General features: G+C 41.5%; 1 protein-coding gene across 1 annotated transcript; it reads left to right on the top strand.

Moving 5' to 3' along the window:
• Nucleotides 1-5537: 5537 nt before the first annotated feature.
• LOC120041021 (tripartite motif-containing protein 16-like) lies at nt 5538-12371 on the top strand. Its single transcript, XM_038985990.1, has 6 exons — nt 5538-6161; nt 6578-6673; nt 10330-10563; nt 11265-11355; nt 11481-11540; nt 11777-12371. The coding sequence occupies exons 1-6, from the start codon at nt 5565-5567 to the stop codon at nt 12292-12294; spliced, it is 1596 nt and encodes a 531-aa protein (XP_038841918.1). The 5' UTR covers nt 5538-5564; the 3' UTR covers nt 12295-12371.
• Nucleotides 12372-21647: the final 9276 nt, after the last annotated feature.

Below are 21647 nucleotides of genomic sequence, written 5' to 3'. Positions count from 1 at the left end.
AGACAGGTAACTGACTAAATTAAAGGAAACACTATATGTTTTAATAAGGTCTGTACCAAAGTGGCCAAATAACTCCTTCAAATGAAGCACATGAATCCTCTTTATAACCGGTGTAGAGTCTAAGACCCCCATGAATCCTCTTTATAACCGGTGTAGAGCCTAAGACCCCCATTGTTAGGGCGGAGACATGAGCATCTCATCATTATTTACAGATCTCTGGTTTCAGCTTCTTGTGAAATGGAAAGGAAAGTTAGCGAGTTCACAGTGCACAGTTAGGATGCTGGATTGCCCTCAAGTAACGTGATGTTTCACCAACATTATAGAATTACTCCTGTCTAAATAACATTATAAAAATACTTCACCAGGGAGCATCTTAGCCACAGAGGAACATTCACTTCATTAAAAGAAATGCTGTGGATTGTTTCAAATCCCCCCAGTGTGTTTGGGAAGCCTGCGATTTGGTTAGTGGGCATGGCAGTAGGTGTAGTTGATTGAGTTGTGACTGTCATTGAAAATCGCCTTAAACATGTGTGAAGATAACGTGTCATGAGTATAATTTAACATTTTGCCTCAAGAAGAAGGGGAGGTGGTGAAGTTATGGTGCGTCTCTCTCCAGAATGCATTCAGATGTAGGAAAGTGCCCATTTGGCAATGTCTGATTTCTGATTGTATTAACCAACAAAAAGTGTTTGAAAAATAAAAAACATATTTTGATTTGTTTAAGTAGCCTCCCTTTCTCTGATGATGCTCTGCAGGATCTATTAGATGTACCCATATCATAGCTTAATAACTTCTTGTCAATACGGGGGCGCTGTTTCCACTTTGGAAAAAATCGTTCCCAAATTAAACTGCCTCGTACTCTATTCTAGATCATACAATACGCATATTATTATTACTATTGGATAGAAAACACTCAAGTTTTTAAAACTGTTTGAATTATATCTGTGAGTAAAACAGAACTCACTTTGCAGCAAACTTCCATACAGGAAGTGAAAAATCTGAAAACGATGCTCTGTTCCAGGGCCTGCCTATTCAATTGCCTTATATTTATTGATATGCATGCACTGCATACGCCTTCCACTAGATGTCAACAGGCAGTGGAAGGTGGAATGGGGTGTCTAGCTTGATCTGAGGTCGAACAAGAGCTTTTGGAGTGAGCTTTTGGAGTTGTCTTCTGATAAGCGTTCGGTTTACACGGCGAATATCTCCGGCTCTGATTTTATTTGATACATGTGATAATAACATCGTAAAGTATGTTTTTTCAACCGAGTTTTATCAGATTATTCAACGTTTATTGTGACTTTTGGAGTTTTCCGTTCTTTGCGTCAAGAGAAGATGGGCATGTTCGCGCCACATGGCTAGCTAAGGTTGCTAATTCGACAGGAGAAAAGGACATTCTAAAACCAAACAACGATTTATTCTGGACCAAGGACTCCTTGTACAAGATTCTGATGGAAGCTCAGCAAAAGTAAGAACAATTTATCATGTTATTTCGTATTTCTGTGGAAAATGTTGATTACTATTCTCTGCCGTTTTGGCGAGTGCTGTCTCGCGATAACACAAGGTGTACGTTATGGTAAAGTTATTTTTAAAAATCTAACACAGCGGTTGCATTAAGAACCAGTGTATCTTTGATTTGCCATACCACAAGTATTTTTATGTAAAGTTTATGATGAGTTATTTGGTCAGATTAGGTGAGTGTCCAAGATAGCTACGGACATTCTGGTGAATCGATGCTACGTATTCACAATGTATAACCACGGTTTGCAGCTCTAAATATGCACATTTTCGAACAAAACATAAGTGTATTGTATAACCTGATGTTATAAGACTGTCATCTGATGAAGTTGGTCAAGGTTAGTGATTAATTTTATATCTTTTGCTGGTTTTTGCGAATGCTATCTATGCGGTGAATAAATGTGTTTGTGTGTGTGGCTATTGTGGTAAGCTAATATAATGCTATATTGTGTTTTCGCTGTAAAACACTTAAAAATTTGGAAATATTGGCTGGATTCACAAGATGTTTATCTTTCATTTGCTGTACACCATGTATTTTTCATAAATGTTTTATGATGAGTATTTAGGTATTTCACGTTGCTCTCTGTAATTATTCTGGCTGCTTTGGTGATATTTTTGATGGTAGCTGCAATGTAAAACTATGATTTATACCTCAAATATGCACATTTTCGAACAAAACATACATTTATTGTATAACATGTTATAAGACTGTCATCTGATGAAGTTGTTTCTTGGTTAGTGACTAATTATATCTCTATTTGGTCGGTTTTGTGATAGCTACCTATGCGGTAGAAACATGGTGAAAATATGCGGTTGAGTCTTTGGCTATTGTGGTTAGCTAATAGAAATACATATTGTGTTTTCGCTGTAAAACATTTTAAAAATCGGAAATGATGGCTGGATTCACAAGATGTTTATCTTTCATTTGCTGTATTGGACTTGTGATTTCATGAAAATTATGTTATATGATAGAAATGCATGGCATCAGGATTGCAACATTGTGTAGAGGACTGAGAGTCTTTTTTTTTATATTGAAATATTCTTTTTTTTTTATTTTTGAATTTTTCAAATATATATGTTTTGGGGTATGTTAGAATAATTGTTTTGTATTTTGTATATAGTTATTTGTATCAATGTACCAATTCGGCCACTTGGGTACATTTGGGAAACTTGTTAGGGACACCTGGGTGACTTCATGCTCAATGGCATGTACCTCACTCATTCCTGAAGGTATCTATCTGAAACTTTGGTCAAATACTGTTGCCTACTTATGTTCTGATTTGAAATGATCCCCAGTATCATAACTGAATGTTTGGCCTTTCTTGTTGATTTTAAAGATGCAACAACAATCAAAAGAACAAAAAACGTCTGTTGACTTCCTTGTATTTTCTTCTACCAGATCTATTGTGTTATATTCTCCTACATTCAATTCACATTTACACAAACTTCAGAGTGTTTCCTTTCAAATGATACCAAGAATATGCATATCCTTCCTTCTAGGCCTGAGCTACAAGCAGTTAGATTAGGGTATGTTTTCAGGCGGAAATTGAGAAAATGGGGAGGGCTATCCCTAACAAGTTTAACCTGCAGGACACCCTCTTGGTTCTAGAAGACCAGAGGATTCAGTGGTGTCTTGTTTACCTGCAGGACACCCTATTGGTTCTAGAAGACCAAAGGATTCAGTGGTGTCTTGGTTACCTGCAGGACACCCTCTTGGTTCTAGAAGACCAGAGGATCCAGTAGTGTCTTGTTTACCTGCAGGACACCCTCTTGGTTCTAGAAGACCAGAGGATTCAGTGGTGTCTTGTTTACCTGCAGGACACCCACTTGGTTCTAGAAGACCTGAGGATTCAGCGGTGTCTTGGTTACCTGCAGGACACCCTCTTGGTTCTAGAAGACCAGAGGATTCAGTGGTGTCTTGTTTACCTGCAGGCCACCCTCTTGGTTCTAGAAGACCAGAAGATTCAGTGGTGTCTTGTTTACCTGCAGGACACCCTCTTGGTGTCTTAAACGTTGCATCTGCTCTGTTCTTCAAGTAAATGTTTTATTGTTTAAAGTCGTCCTTGTACATAGAGTTGTAAGTATTTTGAATACTGATAGCAACAACAACCAGACAGACAGACAGGTTGTTTACTATGACTGGATGAAGGGATGCAGTGTTGAAGGCTTCCTTTAGGTCTCCTGGTCTCTTGGGATTTAAACTGTGACTGTAGAGACATAGTCCTAACCATTCAATCAATGTACACAACAAACAGTCATCATTAACACTATACTGAGTGGAGACTCTTATAATATAATATAATGACTATAATAGAATAAGATGCCTGTCACCTTGACAGTGTGTCTCTGTACCTCTCAGTCTCTAAACCACTAGGATACCTGTCACCTTGACAGTGTGTCTCTCTACCTCTCAGTCTCTAAACCACTAGGATACCTGTCACATTGACAGTGTGTCTCTATACCTCTCAGTCTCTAAACCACTAGGATACCTGTCACCTTGACAGTGTGTCTCTGTACCTCTCAGTCTCTAAACCACTAGGATACCTGTCACCTTGACAGTGTGTCTCTATACCTCTCAGTCTCTAAACCACTAGGATACCTGTCACCTTGACAGTGTGTCTCTACCTCTCAGTCTCTAAACCACTAGGATACCTGTCACCTTGACAGTGTGTCTCTATACCTCTCAGTCTCTAAACCACTAGGATACCTGTCACCTTGACAGTGTGTCTCTATACCTCTCAGTCTCTAAACCACTAGGATACCTGTCACCTTGACAGTGTGTCTCTCTACCTCTCAGTCTCTAAACCACTAGGATACCTGTCACCTTGACAGTGTGTCTCTATACCTCTCAGTCTCTAAACCACTAGGATACCTGTCACCTTGACAGTGTGTCTCTACCTCTCAGTCTCTAAACCACTAGGATACCTGTCACCTTGACAGTGTGTCTCTACACCTCTCAGTCTCTAAACCACTAGGATACCTGTCACCTTGACAGTGTGTCTCTATACCTCTCAGTCTCTAAACCACTAGGATACCTGTCACCTTGACAGTGTGTCTCTACACCTCTCAGTCTCTAAACCACTAGGATACCTGTCACCTTGACAGTGTGTCTCTATACCTCTCAGTCTCTAAACCACTAGGATACCTGTCACCTTGACAGTGTGTCTCTATACCTCTCAGTCTCTAAACGACTAGGATACCTGTCACCTTGACAGTGTGTCTCTATACCTCTCAGTCTCTGAACCACTAGGATACCTGTCACCTTGACAGTGTGTCTCTATACCTCTCAGTCTCTGAAGACACCCAGCCATGGTCAGGTTTATTAGAGCAGCTTTTCCTGCTGAAAGACAGTTTCATTTCATCTGGTTTCAGAGATAATGTATTGTATATGTCCATAACCCCGTCCACCTATAAGATGTGGGGGATCTGTATGACTAAGAAGAGATACAAAGAACTCTGATTGTAAAACGTCTTCTCTTTTTAGTCCTAGATATGTCTAGGGTTACTGCTGAATGTAGTACCTCTAACCCTGACCCTAGACCTAACAGTAATAACCACACTGTAATGTAAAGTATTACCTCATTCTCAATGACCAGTCAATACATACAGTATTCATTTCACCTACAGTACATTGTATCAATATCAAGTTCCCTCCTCATTACAACCACGTATTAATTATTATAGACACTTATAATCAGTGTTATAACACATACGTGTATTATAAGGCATTTTAAAGGTCATTAAAATAATTATAATATGTACTTCATAGAAACTGTTACCGTTTATATATTCTAACCACTCTATTTAATATTAAGGGTCCTAACCTAGGAACTAAAATATGTGTCTCCTTCTCGATGTTGCATGCAGTTCTTTCTCCCTCTCTCTAACCCCTCCCTCTCTCTAACCCCTCCCTCCTTCCCTCCCTCTAAACTCACCTATCTGGCAGAACCAGAAAGGCCATACCTCCCAAAAACGAACTTCTGTGGAAACAAAACTGATCGGAGTCTCTGTGTCGTCTGTCTGTGTGAGAGTGAACAACTGTCCAAATGGCTCAGCAGGGACTTCTGCTGGACCAGGACCAGTTCTGTTGTTCTGTCTGTCTGGATCTACTGAAGGAGCCGGTCACTACTGCCTGTGGACACAATTACTGTAGAATCTGTATTGAGGGATGCTGGGATCAGGATGATCTGAAAGGGGTCTATAGCTGTCCTCAGTGCAGAGAGACCTTCACTCCAAGGCCTAATCTGAGGAAAAATAACATGTTGGCTGAGCTGGTGGAGAAACTGAAGAAGACAGGACTCCAGGCTGCTCCCCTTCCTGCTCTGTGCTATGATGGACCTGGAGATGTGGCGTGTGATGTCTGCACTGGGACCAGAAAGCAGAAAGCCCTCATGTCCTGTCTGGTGTGTCTGGCCTCTTACTGTGAGACTCACCTCCAATCTCACTATGAATTTCCTGCTTTGAAGAAGCACAAGCTGGTCAAAGCCACCGCACAACTACAGGATAAGATCTGCTCTCATCATGACAAACTGCTGGAGGTTTACTGTCGTACCGATCAGCAGTGTATCTGTTATCTGTGTACAATGGATGAACATAAAGGCCATGATACGGTGTCAGCTGCAGCAGAGAGGACTGAGAAACAGGTAAGACCAGAACAACTTGTTGGTGACTGTCTGATAAACAAAGAATTAAAGATACAGTAGTATCTGTTTGAATATGAGAGAATTCAAATGAAATGGATTCACAAATATGAACACAAACCTTGAGTATATAGATATGTTCACCCAGATTCTCCAAATGTATCACCATTTTCTAAAGTCAAACACTATTATCATTCTGAATGGCTTTTTTGAGTCCAAAGTTCAGTCTCAACCCCTTGATACATGTAGGCCTACCATAAAAACTATAATCATTCATATAGCAACATCATTTCATATTGTAAAGGGACTTCCTCAGGATTGTAGACCTTCCTCTCTATGGGTCCTATGTCACATGAATATACTATTGATCTACTGGACTAATAAAGCTTGATAGCTCATTGAAGAGTGATTCCCCACAGAGGCAGCTGGGGATGAGTCAGCAGAAGGTCCAGCAGAGATTCCAGGAGAGAGAGAAGGAGCTGAAGGAGCTCCAACAGGCTGTGGAGTCTTTCAAGGTGAGTATTGTTGACAAGAGGAGACACACCATTTCACTTCTCTTCTCCAGTCAGAGAGAGGGAGAGAGGTCCTTATCCAATCCCACTGACCCCACTGTTGGGAACAGGCTGTCTGGACCCCTTTCATAGAGTAGACTGTTTAATGTAACCGACGGGATATGAACCCAGGTCTACCGTGGGAGAAACCAACATCTTGACCGTTACACCAAGAGGACATTCCCTACTGGACCGACACTGATTTAGAAGTAGCAGGCGGGGCTACCTCATCACATAACCATGAGTAACCATGACTGACTCATGTCCCCTATACATTTACATGGAGCTCTCTCTATCTCAATTCAATTCAAAGATATTTATTGGCATGGGAAACATATCTTTACTATGCCAGAGCAAGTGAAGTAGATAATAAACAATCATGAATGAACAGAAAACTTTACACAACATTTAATTTCAAAAGAAGAGACATTTCAAATGCTATAATTCAAGTGCAAACAGAGTGAGTCGTGCCCCAGACTGAGTTCTGGAGGTGAAATGGAAATGAATGAGGGAGAGTTAAGTGAGGTAGAAGGTGTGGTGAAGAGTTCAGAACCAGAGAAGTATTTGGTCATATGAGATTTGACTTCAGAAGAGTTACAGGGTGTGTTGAGTGGTGGTGTCCCATCCTCCCAGGTCGTTGGCATGGTGCAGGAGCAGATAGGGTCAAAGTAGTGGAATGGGGTAGTGGGTTTTTAATGAGTGTAGGGTTAGTTGTCATGGTGCAGGAGCAGATAGGGTCAAAGTAGTGGAATGGGGCAGTGGGTTTTTAATGAGTGTAGGGTTAGTTGGAATGGTGTTACTTAGTATTATTATAATTTCCCCTTTTCCCATTTTGTATCACAAAGTAAAATAGATTTATATTATTGTCCAGTTGGGGGCGGTAATGCAACATATTGGATGCCAACCACCGTTAAACTCCAAAGAAGAAGAAACATTATATTATGTCTATGTACAGTGTTGTAACGTGTACAGTGTTGTTCTCTCTCTCTCATTCCATCACTTCGTGGTAGTTGGTTGTGTGGGTCTCTGGTTATGAATGGGGTGCTGACAGACAATCGTTGATGGATATTTATAGAGCTCTGATCAGGACAACAATTGATTACAGGTGTATAGTTTATGGAACAGCAGCAAAGACTTGTCTTCAGAAGCTGGACAGAATCCAGTATATAGCTTTAAGGATATGTATTGGTGCATTTAAATCAACATCTGTATGTGTCTTACTAGTGGAGGCAGGTGAGATGCCTTTGGATATACGGCGTAATAAATTGTCATTAGCTTATTGGGTTGAAAGGCTGTGAGGTTGAGCATCCCACTGCTACTGTTCTAGATGACTGTTGGGAATATACTAGTAGACAAGGCAGTGGTTTTGGTTGGACAGTTGGAAAGCTTGCTGATGAGAGTGGTTTGAGGGAGTTGGAGGTTGGCCCTTCTGTGGTGATAGGGGATGTTCCTCCATGGTTACTCCCAGATCCTGTTGTTGATCTAACCCTGGTAGACAAAAGGAAAGATTGGTCAGAGATTTATATTTTATCCAACTATGCAAGTCAGTTAAGAACAAATTCTAATTTTCAATGATGGCCTACGAGGGAACAGTGGGTTAACTGTCTTGTTCAGGGGCAGAACGACAGATTTTTACCTTGTCAACTCAGGGACTAAACCTTTTGGTTACTGGCCCAACGCTCTAACCACTAGACTACCTGCCGCCCTTAACAAAGGTCTAGCTTACATTTACATGTGAGTCATTTAGCAGACACTCTTATCCAGAGCCACTAGGGTTAAGTGACTAAATCTGCCTAAAAAAGGTGATTTATAGATTTTTCACCTAGTCTGCTCAGGGATTCGAACCAGCCACCTTTCAGTTGCTGCCCAACGCTCTTAACCACTAGATGACAAACCACTAAATGTTAAACACAAAGTCAAATGGTGGTAGATAAATGGTAAGCTGGTTAAATAAAAGACTGCTGTTATAACTTTCAGACTGCCGTTGTTTTGGGGAAATAGGGACGTGTCTGTCTATTTCTCCAATTATCTCTAATAGATGTATTTATTTTAATGGTTTGAAGTTCTACACCATTTTAATCAGGAGAACCTATTATTTCTAATGATGTAAGTTTGAGCAGCTTAGTTCTGGTCTGTCTGTTTATTTTACTAAATATCTCACAATGTGTATATTTAGATGTTTTCATGTTAGACACCATTTTAATCAGGAGAATCTCCTCTTTCTAATGACATAAGGTTGGGCAGCGTCCTCTGATGTCATCGATCGTAGACCAGAAATAGTCAGAAGTTGCAGTTATTTCCTACTTCCTGGTAATGCAGACATAAACACACTTGGCACCATCGAGGATGTTTACTTTCTACACCAGTTGTTATTTTCCAGTTTGGTCCTAAGAACAGGTTTTAGTGGTCAAATAAAAAGGTAGACATTTTTTGGTGCCATTTAGGGGAAATGGAATTCTAAGGATCATTCCAGTCAGAAGAGGCTCTGTGAAGGTTAGTTTCAATTAATTTGCTATGGCCTCGCTAGTGTTCCAGCTCAGACAACGTTCTTTGGCCGTTTGGACTCGTTGTATTGTCCAGCCTACTAGTTCTCAGGGGGCAGAGGCTGGGTCTAGCTCTGCTACGGGGCAGGCTACTGGAGGGGGTACCAGAAGGGAGGAGAGTAGAGCAGGACCAAGAGGTGTTCTGTACCTGCCTGTCCAGGAGGGAGGAGAGTAGAGCAGGACCAAGAGGTGTTCTGTAGCTCTCTGTCCAGGAGGGAGGAGAGTAGAGCAGGACCAAGAGGTGTTCTGTACCTCTCTGTCCAGGAGGGAGGAGAGTAGAGCAGGACCAAGAGGTGTTCTGTACCTGTCTGTCCAGGAGGGAGGAGAGTAGAGCAGGACCAAGAGGTGTTCTGTACCTGTCTGTCCAGGAGGGAGGAGAGTAGAGCAGGACCAAGAGGTGTTCTGTACCTGTCTGTCCAGGAGGGAGGAGAGTAGAGCAGGACCAAGAGGTGTTCTGTACCTGTCTGTCCAGGAGGGAGGAGAGTAGAGCAGGACCAAGAGGTGTTCTGTACCTGCCTGTCCAGGAGGGAGGAGAGTAGAGCAGGACCAAGAGGTGTTCTGTACCTGTCTGTCCAGGAGGGAGGAGAGTAGAGCAGGACCAAGAGGTGTTCTGTACCTGTCTGTCCAGGAGGGAGGAGAGTAGAGCAGGACCAAGAGGTGTTCTGTACCTGCCTGTCCAGGAGGGAGGAGGGTAGAGCAGGACCAAGAGGTGTTCTGTACCTGTCTGTCCAGGAGGGAGGAGAGTAGAGCAGGACCAAGAGGTGTTCTGTACCTGTCTGTCCAGGAGGGAGGAGAGTAGAGCAGGACCAAGAGGTGTTCTGTACCTGTCTGTCCAGGAGGGAGGAGAGTAGAGCAGGACCAAGAGGTGTTCTGTACCTGCCTGTCCAGGAGGGAGGAGAGTAGAGCAGGACCAAGAGGTGTTCTGTACCTGTCTGTCCAGGAGGGGGGACAAGGCCTGGTGGACCTGGAGAGCAGGGTGGCAGCGTTTTGACTCAATGAGGTGCAGAGAGGCTAATGTACCTACTGTGTCTCTCTCTGTCTCTCTCTCTGTCTCTCTCTCTCTCTCTCTCTCAACAGCGCTCTGCACAGGCAGCAGTGGAGGACAGTGATCAGATCTTTACTGAGCTGATCCGCTCCATTGAGAGAAGGAGCTCTGAGGTGAAGGAGCTGATCAGAGCCCAAGAGAAGGCTCAAGTGAGTCAAGCTGAAGGACTCCTGGAGCAACTGAAGCAGGAGATAGCTGAGCTGAGGAAGAGAAGCACTGAGCTGGAGCAGCTCTCACACACAGAGGATCACATCCATTTCCTCCAGGTAACTAAACTGTCTTGTTACATGTGATATGAAATTAACTTCATGTGAAACTATTCATCTACATCATTATGTTGTCCTGTCTGTCTCTCTGTCCCTGTCTCTCTCTCTCCCTCTCTCTCTCTCTGTCCCTCTCTCTCTCTCTGTCCCTCTCTCTCTCTCTGTCCGTCCCTCTCTCTCTGTCCGTCCCTCTCTCTCTGTCCGTCCCTCTCTCTCTGTTCGTCCCTCTCTCTCTCTCTGTCCGTCTCTCTCTCCCTCTGTCCGTCCCTTTCTGTCCCTGTCCCTCTGTCTCTTTATCTCTGTCTCTCTCTTTCCCCTGCCTCTGTCCGTCTTTGTCCATCTCTGTCCCCCCCTCTCTCTCTGTCCCTCTCTCTCTCTGTCCCTCTGTCCCTCTCTCTCTCTGTCCCTCTCTCTCTCTGTCCCTCTCTCTCTCTGTCCCTCTCTCTCTCTGTCTCTCTCTCCCTCTCTCTCTCTCTCTGTCCCTCTCTCGCTCTTGCTATGTCCTCTCTCTCTCTCTCTCTCTCTCTGTCTCTCCCTCTGTCCCTCTCTCTCTCTGTCTCTCCCTCTGTCCCTCGCTCTCCCTCTGTCCCTCGCTCTCCCTCTTTCCCTCTCCCTCTGTCCCTCTCTCTCGCTTGAGTTATCAGTCTCTCTCCAGTATCAGTGTATCTTCAGACTTACCCAGCATCGTTGTCCGTCCTCTTCAGTACTTTGGAGATGTGAGTAAGACTGTGTCTGAACTGAGAGAGAAACTAGAAGACTTCCTTAAAGGAGAATGGACCAAGATCTCCACTACAGGTGTGTTGAAAACAATAAGAACATCAACTTTAGACCATTGAAAGTTCCCTACTAGTCATATACATGTGGAATATGGTCTGATGATAACATTCCCTCTCTCTGTCAATGTGTTTGTGTGTCTGTAGTGAATATAGTGGATGTTGTACTGCCTCCAGAGCCCAAGACCAGAGAACAGTTGTTACAATGTGAGTCTCTTTATTGTGAAGTAACTAACAGTCTCTTTTTACTGACACTCCTAACAATCCCTCTAGAAATATATAGCAATAGTAGATCTAATCAAAGACTGGGTATCTATCTGACTCCTCATATTTCTCTGATTTGATCTCTGCTGTGCTCTAATCAAAGACAGGGTAGATACAGTATCTGACTTAACTTATTGTTCTGACTCCCCTCATTGGTCTCTGCTCTGCTCTTCTCCCAGATTCCTGTCAGCTCACACTGGACCCAAACACAGTAAACACACGCCTCTCTCTGTCTGAAGGGAACAGAAAGGTGACCTTTACACGCCAAGTCCAACCATATCCTGACCATCCAGACAGATTCACCAACCAGTGGCAAGTTCTGTGTAGAGAGGGTCTGTCTGGACGCTGTTACTGGGAGGTGGAGTGGGCTGGGGAGTGGGTTAATACAGCAGTCTCATATAAAGACATCAGCAGAACAGAGGAAGGTAATGATGGTGCATTTGGATTCAATAACAAGTCCTGGAGTTTACAGTGCTCTAGTGATGGTTATTGTTTCAGACACAATAATGTTGAGACTAAAGTATCAGGCCCTCAGTCCTCCAGAGTAGGAGTGTACCTGGATCACAAGGCAGGTACTCTGTCCTTCTACAGTGTCTCTGACACAATGACCCTCCTCCACAGAGTCCAGACCACATTCACTCAGACCCTCTATCCTGGGTTTAGGCTCTATGGTACTGCTGAGCTGGTTAAACTGTAGTAGGGTCCACATAGATACTAGTCATGCTGGTGTAGTCTATAGCTGAGCTGGTTAAACTGTAGTAGGGTCCACATAGATACTAGTCATGCTGGTGTAGTCTATAGCTGAGCTGGTTAAACTGTAGTAGGGTCCACATAGATACTAGTCATGCTGGTGTAGTCTATAGCTGAGCTGGTTAAACTGTAGTAGGGTCCACATAGATACTAGTCATGCTGGTGTAGTCTATAGCTGAGCTGGTTAAACTGTAGTAGGGTCCACATAGATACTAGTCATGCTGGTGTAGTCTATAGCTGAGCTGGTTAAACTGTAGTAGGGTCCACATAGATACTAGTCATGCTGGTGTAGTCTATAGCTGAGCTGGTTAAACTGTAGTAGGGTCAACATAGATACTAGTCATGCTGGTGGTGATGGTCCCCAGATGTGATGATTCATTCTGCTCTGTTTTATCTACAATGATTTAACTGATTTGATCTTCAGAAGATGTTATGAATTATAATTCAATGTTTTCATATTTTTGTAATTGCAATGTTTTAATCTTGTACATTTCCATGAATCATGATGTCTGGTGTTGATGTATATTGGTTGTCATTCAGAACCATTGATATGTTTTCTCAGTTGGTTCTCTGTCTCTATGTAATTCTCCTCAGTATCATTGATCAGCTTGTTGGTCCTAATTGATGTGTTCTCTGTCACCTGGAGCTGCATGGAAAATGGTCCAGGAACTAAAGGACAATTCAGGACTAGTCAGCCCACTACAAGCTGGTATCACTTACTTTCTACTAAACTATATGGACTGGTTTCCCAGACACAGATTAATCCTAGTCCTGGACTAAAAAGTATGTTCAATGTAGATGTCCAGGAAACCGTCCCTAAATGTGTCATCTTTCATCCTCCCATACTGCTCAGTCCAGCAACATTAAACCTGTCCAGCAGGTGGTGCTATTGACCAAACAATAAAACCAGCAGATATCTGGACTTGCCACTCAGTATATCAGTAATGTTCAGAATAGTACTTTAATATCATTGGAGATTGATGGTCTTTTTAATCCACTATCCAGAGTCAGGAACAGATGAAGTTAGGTCTGCTACTGTTCAGTGATTAAATATGATTTATGGTGATGGGAAATAATAAAAAACACTAAACTTCATCTAGTAATAGTTTTCCTTTGTTATTTATTCCAAGGTGTGTCTTTAACTTGTAAATGTATTGTGTGGAGGTGAGCTAGTGGTGTGGCTGATAGAATAGAATGAAAAGGGAGGAGGGGAGGAAGAGGGGAGGAGTGAAGGGCTGTTCAAGAAACCAGATGAGGAAGAGGAAGATGTTCAGGGGAATTACTGTCTCTGTTCCAAATGGTTCCCTATTCCCTACGTAGTGCACTACGGTGCTTCTGACCAGGTCTAAAGTAGTGTTCTACGTAGGGAATAGGGTGTAGATTTATTACAATATCATGCTTTAGTATTTGGCACAACAATATATTAGATCTCCACCCGCCCACTTCCTGTCTGTCATCCCCCAGTTCTGTTACAGTTTTTCTCAGTCGCTTTGGTGCATTTTTCACATCATCCCTAACATGTGCAAAATAATAAGTGCATTTCTCAGAACAATTTGTACAAACTGCAATATACAATAGATATGTTTCTAAAGCTAGTCAGTCACTAAAAATCCTTAGTACATCTCTCAAAAGTAAATATTCATGCCAATGATCATGTCAGTGTCATCAGAATGATAAGTCATTGTTCACGAACAAGGTCGTCAAAATGTTTAGGCATGTTGTCAATGTAACTGTGTACTTTGACAGTATTACCTGATGTAAACTTAGGCTACAGTTTGGATGACAGTTACTGTATTAAAATGCACAAGGCTGCACTTCTATGGCATATATCAATTTCAACAGTACTATTTACATATTACTGTATGTGGGTTATTGATTGAAAGAGACTGGACAACCCAAGGGGCACAAAGGGAAAAAAAACTAAATTAGAAAGAAACACAGGAAACCACCCCTAAGGCACAACTTTGCCCGCAGCACTGTGGTGCTGTCTCTACACATCCAGACGTTCCTGTCTGTGGTGCTGTCTCTACACATCCAGACGTTCCTGTCTGTGGTGCTGTCTCTACACATCCAGACGTTCCTGTCTGTGGTGCTGTCTCTACACATCCAGACGTTCCTGTCTGTTGTGCTGTCTCTACACATCCAGACGTTCCTGTCTGTTGTGCTGTCTCTACACATCCAGACGTTCCTGTCTGTGGTGCTGTCTCTACACATCCAGACGTTCCTGTCTGTGGTGCTGTCTCTACACATCCAGACGTTCCTGTCTGTTGTGCTGTCTCTACACATCCAGACATTCCTGTCTGTGGTGCTGTCTCTACACATCCAGATGTTCCTGTCTGTGGTGCTGTCTCTACACATCCAGATGTTCCTGTCTGTTGTGCTGTCTCTACACATCCAGACGTTCCTGTCTGTCGGCCCACATATTCTCATCCACATCACACCGGATATTTTCCCTTCCAATGCAACGTGGAAAGAATCTTTTGGAATGCCTTATCCATCCTCTGCAGGCGTCTACTGTGATGTCCTCACATGCTGCATCCATTGCAGCCAGCAGGGTCATCTGTGTGTGGCTGACGATCGTACACCTTCCACCTCCATGCTGAAAATAACTCCTCAATTGGGTTAAGGAATGGTGAATAAGGTGGGAGCAATTCTATGAGCATCCTCGGGTGGGTCACAAACCATTGCCTTATGATGTTTGATCGATGGAAACTCACATTATCACAAATGACCACATACTTTGTCAAATCCTCTCTAAACAGACCCCTCTCATCATCAGGGATGAGAGCCCTGTAGAGAGTCTCTAAAAAGATGAGTAGATGCTGGGTGTTGTACGGCCCTATAAGGGGGATATGGGGTAGGACACCATGCTCCGAAATAGCAGCACACATGCTGATATTTCCTCCCCGTTGGCCTGGCAAATCCACAGTAGCTCTGTGACCGATGATATTCCGACCCCGCCTTCTGCATTTGGTCAGGTTGAAGCCAGCCTCATCCACGTATACAAAGTTGTGAGAGGGTTCACTTGATTCCAACTCCATTATACGCTATATCCCAGAACACACAGTTGTGAGAGGGTTCACTTGATTCCAACTCCATTATACGCTATATCCCAGAACACACAGTTGTGAGAGGGTTCACTTGATTCCAACTCCATTATACGCTATATCCCAGAACACACAGTTGAATTTGTTTTGGTAAGGAAGAGTGACATAAAATGTACATATATTGCATGTTCCTTCCACAGCAATGGAAATGTGTGCAGTTTATGCTTACTGTACTATGTATCACTATAAAATGTTGCTGTAAAGTAGTTACATAGATATATGTTTTACCTGTACATACTGGTACCGTAGCTCCTTAGCTCTGTCCTCATTCCTTTGGAATGGTACACGGTACAGCTGTTTCATACTCATCTGGTTTCTATGCAGCACCCTGTCGATGGTTGAGATGCTAACCGTATGGATATTTTCAAAGACATCGTTGTCTTCTTTAATGGTCCTTTGTATTTCCCTGAGTCTCATGGCATTGTTTGCTCGGACCATGGTGCAAATAGCCTCCTCCTGTTGAGGTGTGAAAAGGCGTCCTCTGCCACCGGTTTGAGGTAATCTTGCAGTCCTATGTGGGGGAAAATGCAGTGATGCATCGCACACTTTCACATAGACAAAAACTATGCGAACACACATTTTACTGTAAAACATACAGGCGGGTGCATGTAAGGTGCAGTATGTATCTGTATGGAGTATATTTCTGTATGCTGTGAAATACAAGTGGACTACTGTAATATGAAGCATTGTAGGAAGTATACAGTATACTGCTTATATACAGTAACAGTGCACATTGGTGGACATACCTGTTCTCTCTTCGAAACGTTTGAACTATTGAGGACACGGTTGATCTCCCAATATTCGGCTGCACCCTTCGACCCGCCTCAGCCATTGTAAGGCCATGATTGACAACACGGTCTACAATAGTGGCCCTTATGTCATCAGATATGCGCCTATGTCCTCTTCTGCCTCTTTCTCTGTTTTGCCTTCCACCACGCATCCTTGCTCCTCTTCTTCCTCCTCTTGGCTGTTGACCCTGTTCGTTTCCTGGTCCATCCATTATTGGAAAATTGCAACTCTGTGTTGTGGTCTGTCTATATATGCTTGCCATTTGATTCTTCATGAGATGCACCTTTCAGCAATTTAGCCAACTGGTTGATTGTTGGTTGAACTAACACTTTACATTCCTTCATGAGTGAGGGTCAATTTCACCTGCACCATTCATCAATTCACGTTTTTGTACAAAAGGTCTAATAGAAATGTGTAAAACTATGCTTGACAGTTTATGACAAATAGTTCAACAATTTTGCATGTAATGGCTTATGCAAGGAACTAATGCCTAGATGTTTTGAGGGGTAAGACTATTCAACAGAGAACCATCTACTATATTTTGATCAACATGACATGAGCAATTGATAATGTGGAAAAAAGCTGACACTTGTACATTATCAATTGCAATTTGTTCAAAGGAATAAGAAATTGCTTTAATGATGTGCACAAGTGACTAGATGATTTGGAATGTGTACAAGTAGTATCAAGAATTGCACTTTTGATCTAAGAAATGCACCAAAGGGTGGTGGCGACCTACATCAAATGACTTTGTATTGATAGTCCATACTGGGCTTTACTATGGTTCTACATACAGTACCTGTATTGATAGTCCATACTGGGCTTTACTATGGTTCTACATACAGTACCTGTATTGATAGTCCATACTGGGCTTTACTATGGTTCTACATACAGTACCTGTATTGATAGTCCATACTGGGCTTTACTATGGTTCTACATACAGTACCTGTATTGATAGTCCATACTGGGCTTTACTATGGTTCTACATACAGTACCTGTATTGATAGTCCATACTGGGCTTTACTATGGTTCTACATACAGTACCTGTATTGATAGTCCATACTGGGCTTTACTATGGTTCTACATACAGTACCTGTATTGATAGTCCATACTGGTCTTTACTATGGTTCTACATACAGTACCTGTATTGATAGTCCATACTGGGCTTTACTATGGTTCTACATACAGTACCTGTATTGATAGTCCATACTGGTCTTTACTATGGTTCTACATACAGTACCTGTATTGATAGTCCATACTGGGCTTTACTATGGTTCTACATACAGTACCTGTATTGATAGTCCATACTGGGCTTTACTATGGTTCAACATACAGTACCTGTATTGATAGTCCATACTGGGCTTTACTATGGTTCTACATACAGTACCTGTATTGATAGTCCATACTGGACTTTACTATGGTTCTACATACAGTACCTGTATTGATAGTCCATACTGGGCTTTACTATGGTTCTACATACAGTACCTGTATTGATAGTCCATACTGGTCTTTACTATGGTTCTACATACAGTATCTGTATTGATAGTCCATACTGGTCTTTACTTTGGTTCTACATACAGTACCTGTATTGATAGTCCATACTGGACTTTACTATGGTTCTACATACAGTACCTGTATTGATAGTCCATACTGGTCTTTACTATGGTTCTACATACAGTACCTGTATTGATAGTCCATACTGGTCTTTACTATGGTTCTACATACAGTACCTGTATTGATAGTCCATACTGGACTTTACTATGGTTCTACATACAGTACCTGTATTGATAGTCCATACTGGACTTTACTATGGTTCTACATACAGTACCTGTATTGATAGTCCATACTGGTCTTTACTATGGTTCTACATACAGTATCTGTATTGATAGTCCATACTGGACTTTACTATGGTTCTACATACAGTACCTGTATTGATAGTCCATACTGGTCTTTACTATGGTTCTACATACAGTACCTGTATTGATAGTCCATACTGGTCTTTACTATGGTTCTACATACAGTATCTGTATTGATAGTCCATACTGGACTTTACTATGGTTCTACATACAGTACCTGTATTGATAGTCCATACTGGACTTTACTATGGTTCTACATACAGTACCTGTATTGATAGTCCATACTGGTCTTTACTATGGTTCTACATACAGTACCTGTATTGATAGTCCATACTGGTCTTTACTATGGTTCTACATACAGTACCTGTATTGATAGTCCATACTGGACTTTACTATGGTTCTACATACAGTACCTGTATTGATAGTCCATACTGGACTTTACTATGGTTCTACATACAGTACCTGTATTGATAGTCCATACTGGTCTTTACTATGGTTCTACATACAGTACCTGTATTGATAGTCCATACTGGTCTTTACTATGGTTCTACATACAGTATCTGTATTGATAGTCCATACTGGACTTTACTATGGTTCTACATACAGTACCTGTATTGATAGTCCATACTGGACTTTACTATGGTTCTACATACAGTACCTGTATTGATAGTCCATACTGGTCTTTACTATGGTTCTACATACAGTACCTGTATTGATAGTCCATACTGGTCTTTACTATGGTTCTACATACAGTACCTGTATTGATAGTCCATACTGGACTTTACTATGGTTCTACATACAGTACCTGTATTGATAGTCCATACTGGACTTTACTATGGTTCTACATACAGTACCTGTATTGATAGTCCATACTGGTCTTTACTATGGTTCTACATACAGTACCTGTATTGATAGTCCATACTGGTCTTTACTATGGTTCTACATACAGTACCTGTATTGATAGTCCATACTGGTCTTTACTATGGTTCTACATACAGTACCTGTATTGATAGTCCATACTGGACTTTACTATGGTTCTACATACAGTACCTGTATTGATAGTCTATACTGGACTTTACTATGGTTCTACATACAGTACCTGTATTGATAGTCCATACTGGACTTTACTATGGTTCTACATACAGTATCTGTATTGATAGTCTATACTGGTCTTTACTATGGTTCTACATACAGTACCTGTATTGATAGTCCATACTGGTCTTTACTATGGTTCTACATACAGTATCTGTATTGATAGTCCATACTGGGCTTTACTATGGTTCTACATACAGTACCTGTATTGATAGTCTATACTGGACTTTACTATGGTTCTACATACAGTACCTGTGTTGATAGTCCATACTGGTCTTTACTATGTATTGAGTTTTTATTTTACCTTTATTTAACACAACATTAAACAAAACTAACTAACAAAACTATAAACACACATACAGTACAACAATTACATATTACATTAAAAACACAAACATCTTGACTAAAAACAGCTGGCCTAAAAACAATTACAATATTCTATGATATATACATCGATCAAGTGATCATCACATTTTAAAATGTTCAGCAGAGAATTCCAGGACCACGGAGCTGAGTCACTAAAACTATTTCTACCATGACCTGTTCTAATGTTTGGTTCTGTTAGAAGCAAATCAGAATGGGACAGTAATTGATATTTACTTACTGACCTGACTAAAAAAGAACAGAGATAAAATGGCATTTTACCCAACATGGCCTTATAAATCAGTGTCTACCAGTGTTTAAGCCTACACAAGTTTTCATAGTTTTGATGTCTTCACTACAATGTAGAAAATAGTAAAAATAAAGAAAAACCCTTGAATGAGTAGATGTGTCCAAACTTTTGACTGGTCCTGTATGTTAAGGGGATGGATCACCCCAATAGAAAGGTTTATACCTCTAAATACCATCTTATTAGATGGAGCCATTTCCCCCCATTAGTTTGGGATTCAGACCTGCAGTCATCTTGATTTCAGACACTTTGGAGAAGTGTTCCACAGGCAGTAAATCTATTGTAGAATAAATGGAACCTGGATCCACTTCATTCTATTAACATGGTTTATGTGTTATAGCAGTAATGGGGTTAAACTGATATTAAAATGACAACTCCATAGGTGGTACCAGGTCAGGGGAGTTCATCTCTGCTCCCAGCATCCCTGGGACAGTACTGATCAACATAGCTGACCTGATGCAGAGGTGGACCACTGATGTTTTCCTCTCAGTGGTGAGACTTGCCCTTCCATTTGACACACCTTTACCTGATGAGATCATACAAGACGTTACAGGCTTATTGCACGTGGAAACAGACCTGCGTTAAAATAATGTTGAATATTTAATAAACAGTGTTTGATTGAGTTTGTTGTAATGGAACCAATAGAAACGTCCTAAAAGTACAAACAAACCCCACCCACCTGGAGGACTAAAGGAAATGCTCAAAGTATTTGTTAGATTTCAAATAGTATTTGAATCCAGGGTCGTATTCGTTAGAGAACACTGTAGCAAAACATTTAGCAACATATTTATTTTAGTTCAGTTAGTCCCTCCCTGTTTCAGTTCATTTTCTTCAGTTTGGTGCCTCGTGGATATGATTCAGGTCTCCGTGGAAATGAATGAGGCCCTCATCAATACAGGTACTGTATGTAGAACCATAGTAAAGACCAGTATGGACTATCAATACAGGTACTGTATGTAGAACCATAGTAAAGCCCAGTATGGACTATCAATACAGGTACTGTATGTAGAACCATAGAAAAGACCAGTATGGACTATCAATACAGGTACTGTATGTAGAACCATAGTAAAGCCCAGTATGGACTATCAATACAGGTACTGTATGTAGAACCATAGTAAAGACCAGTATGGACTATCAATACAGGTACTGTATGTAGAACCATAGTAAAGCCCAGTATGGACTATCAATACAGGTACTGTATGTAGAACCATAGTAAAGACCAGTATGGACTATCAATACAGATACTGTATGTAGAACCATAGTAAAGACCAGTATGGACTATCAATACAGGTACTGTATGAGGAACGATAGTAAAGACCAGTATGGACTATCAATACAGGTACTGTATGTAGAACCATAGTAAAGCCCAGTATGGACTATCAATACAGATACTGTATGTAGAACCATAGTAAAGACCAGTATGGACTATCAATACAGATACTGTATGTAGAACCATAGTAAAGACCAGTATGGACTATCAATACAGATACTGTATGTAGAACCATAGTAAAGCCCAGTATGGACTATCAATACAGATACTGTATGTAGAACCATAGTAAAGCCCAGTATGGACTATCAATACAGATACTGTATGTAGAACCATAGTAAAGCCCAGTATGGACTATCAATACAGGTACTGTATGTAGAACCATAGTAAAGTCCAGTATGGACTATCAATACAGATACTGTATGTAGAACCATAGTAAAGACCAGTATGGACTATCAATACAGGTACTGTATGTAGAACCATAGTAAAGACCAGTATGGACTATCAATACAGGTACTG

Source organism: Salvelinus namaycush, unplaced genomic scaffold, assembly GCF_016432855.1.
Source record: "Salvelinus namaycush isolate Seneca unplaced genomic scaffold, SaNama_1.0 Scaffold4, whole genome shotgun sequence".
NCBI lineage: Eukaryota > Metazoa > Chordata > Actinopteri > Salmoniformes > Salmonidae > Salvelinus > Salvelinus namaycush.
This window is presented reverse-complemented; position numbering and strand designations above follow the sequence as displayed.

Excerpts from the sequence above, each read along its gene's own strand:
- LOC120041021 (XM_038985990.1), top strand. The coding sequence starts at position 5,565 with ATGGCTCAGCAGGGACTTCTGCTGGACCAGGACCAGTTCTGTTGTTCT. Across the intron at positions 6,674-10,329 it reads AGGCTGTGGAGTCTTTCAAG|CGCTCTGCACAGGCAGCAGT; the intron begins GTGAGTATTGTT and ends CTCTCTCAACAG. Across the intron at positions 11,541-11,776 it reads CAGAGAACAGTTGTTACAAT|ATTCCTGTCAGCTCACACTG; the intron begins GTGAGTCTCTTT and ends CTCTTCTCCCAG.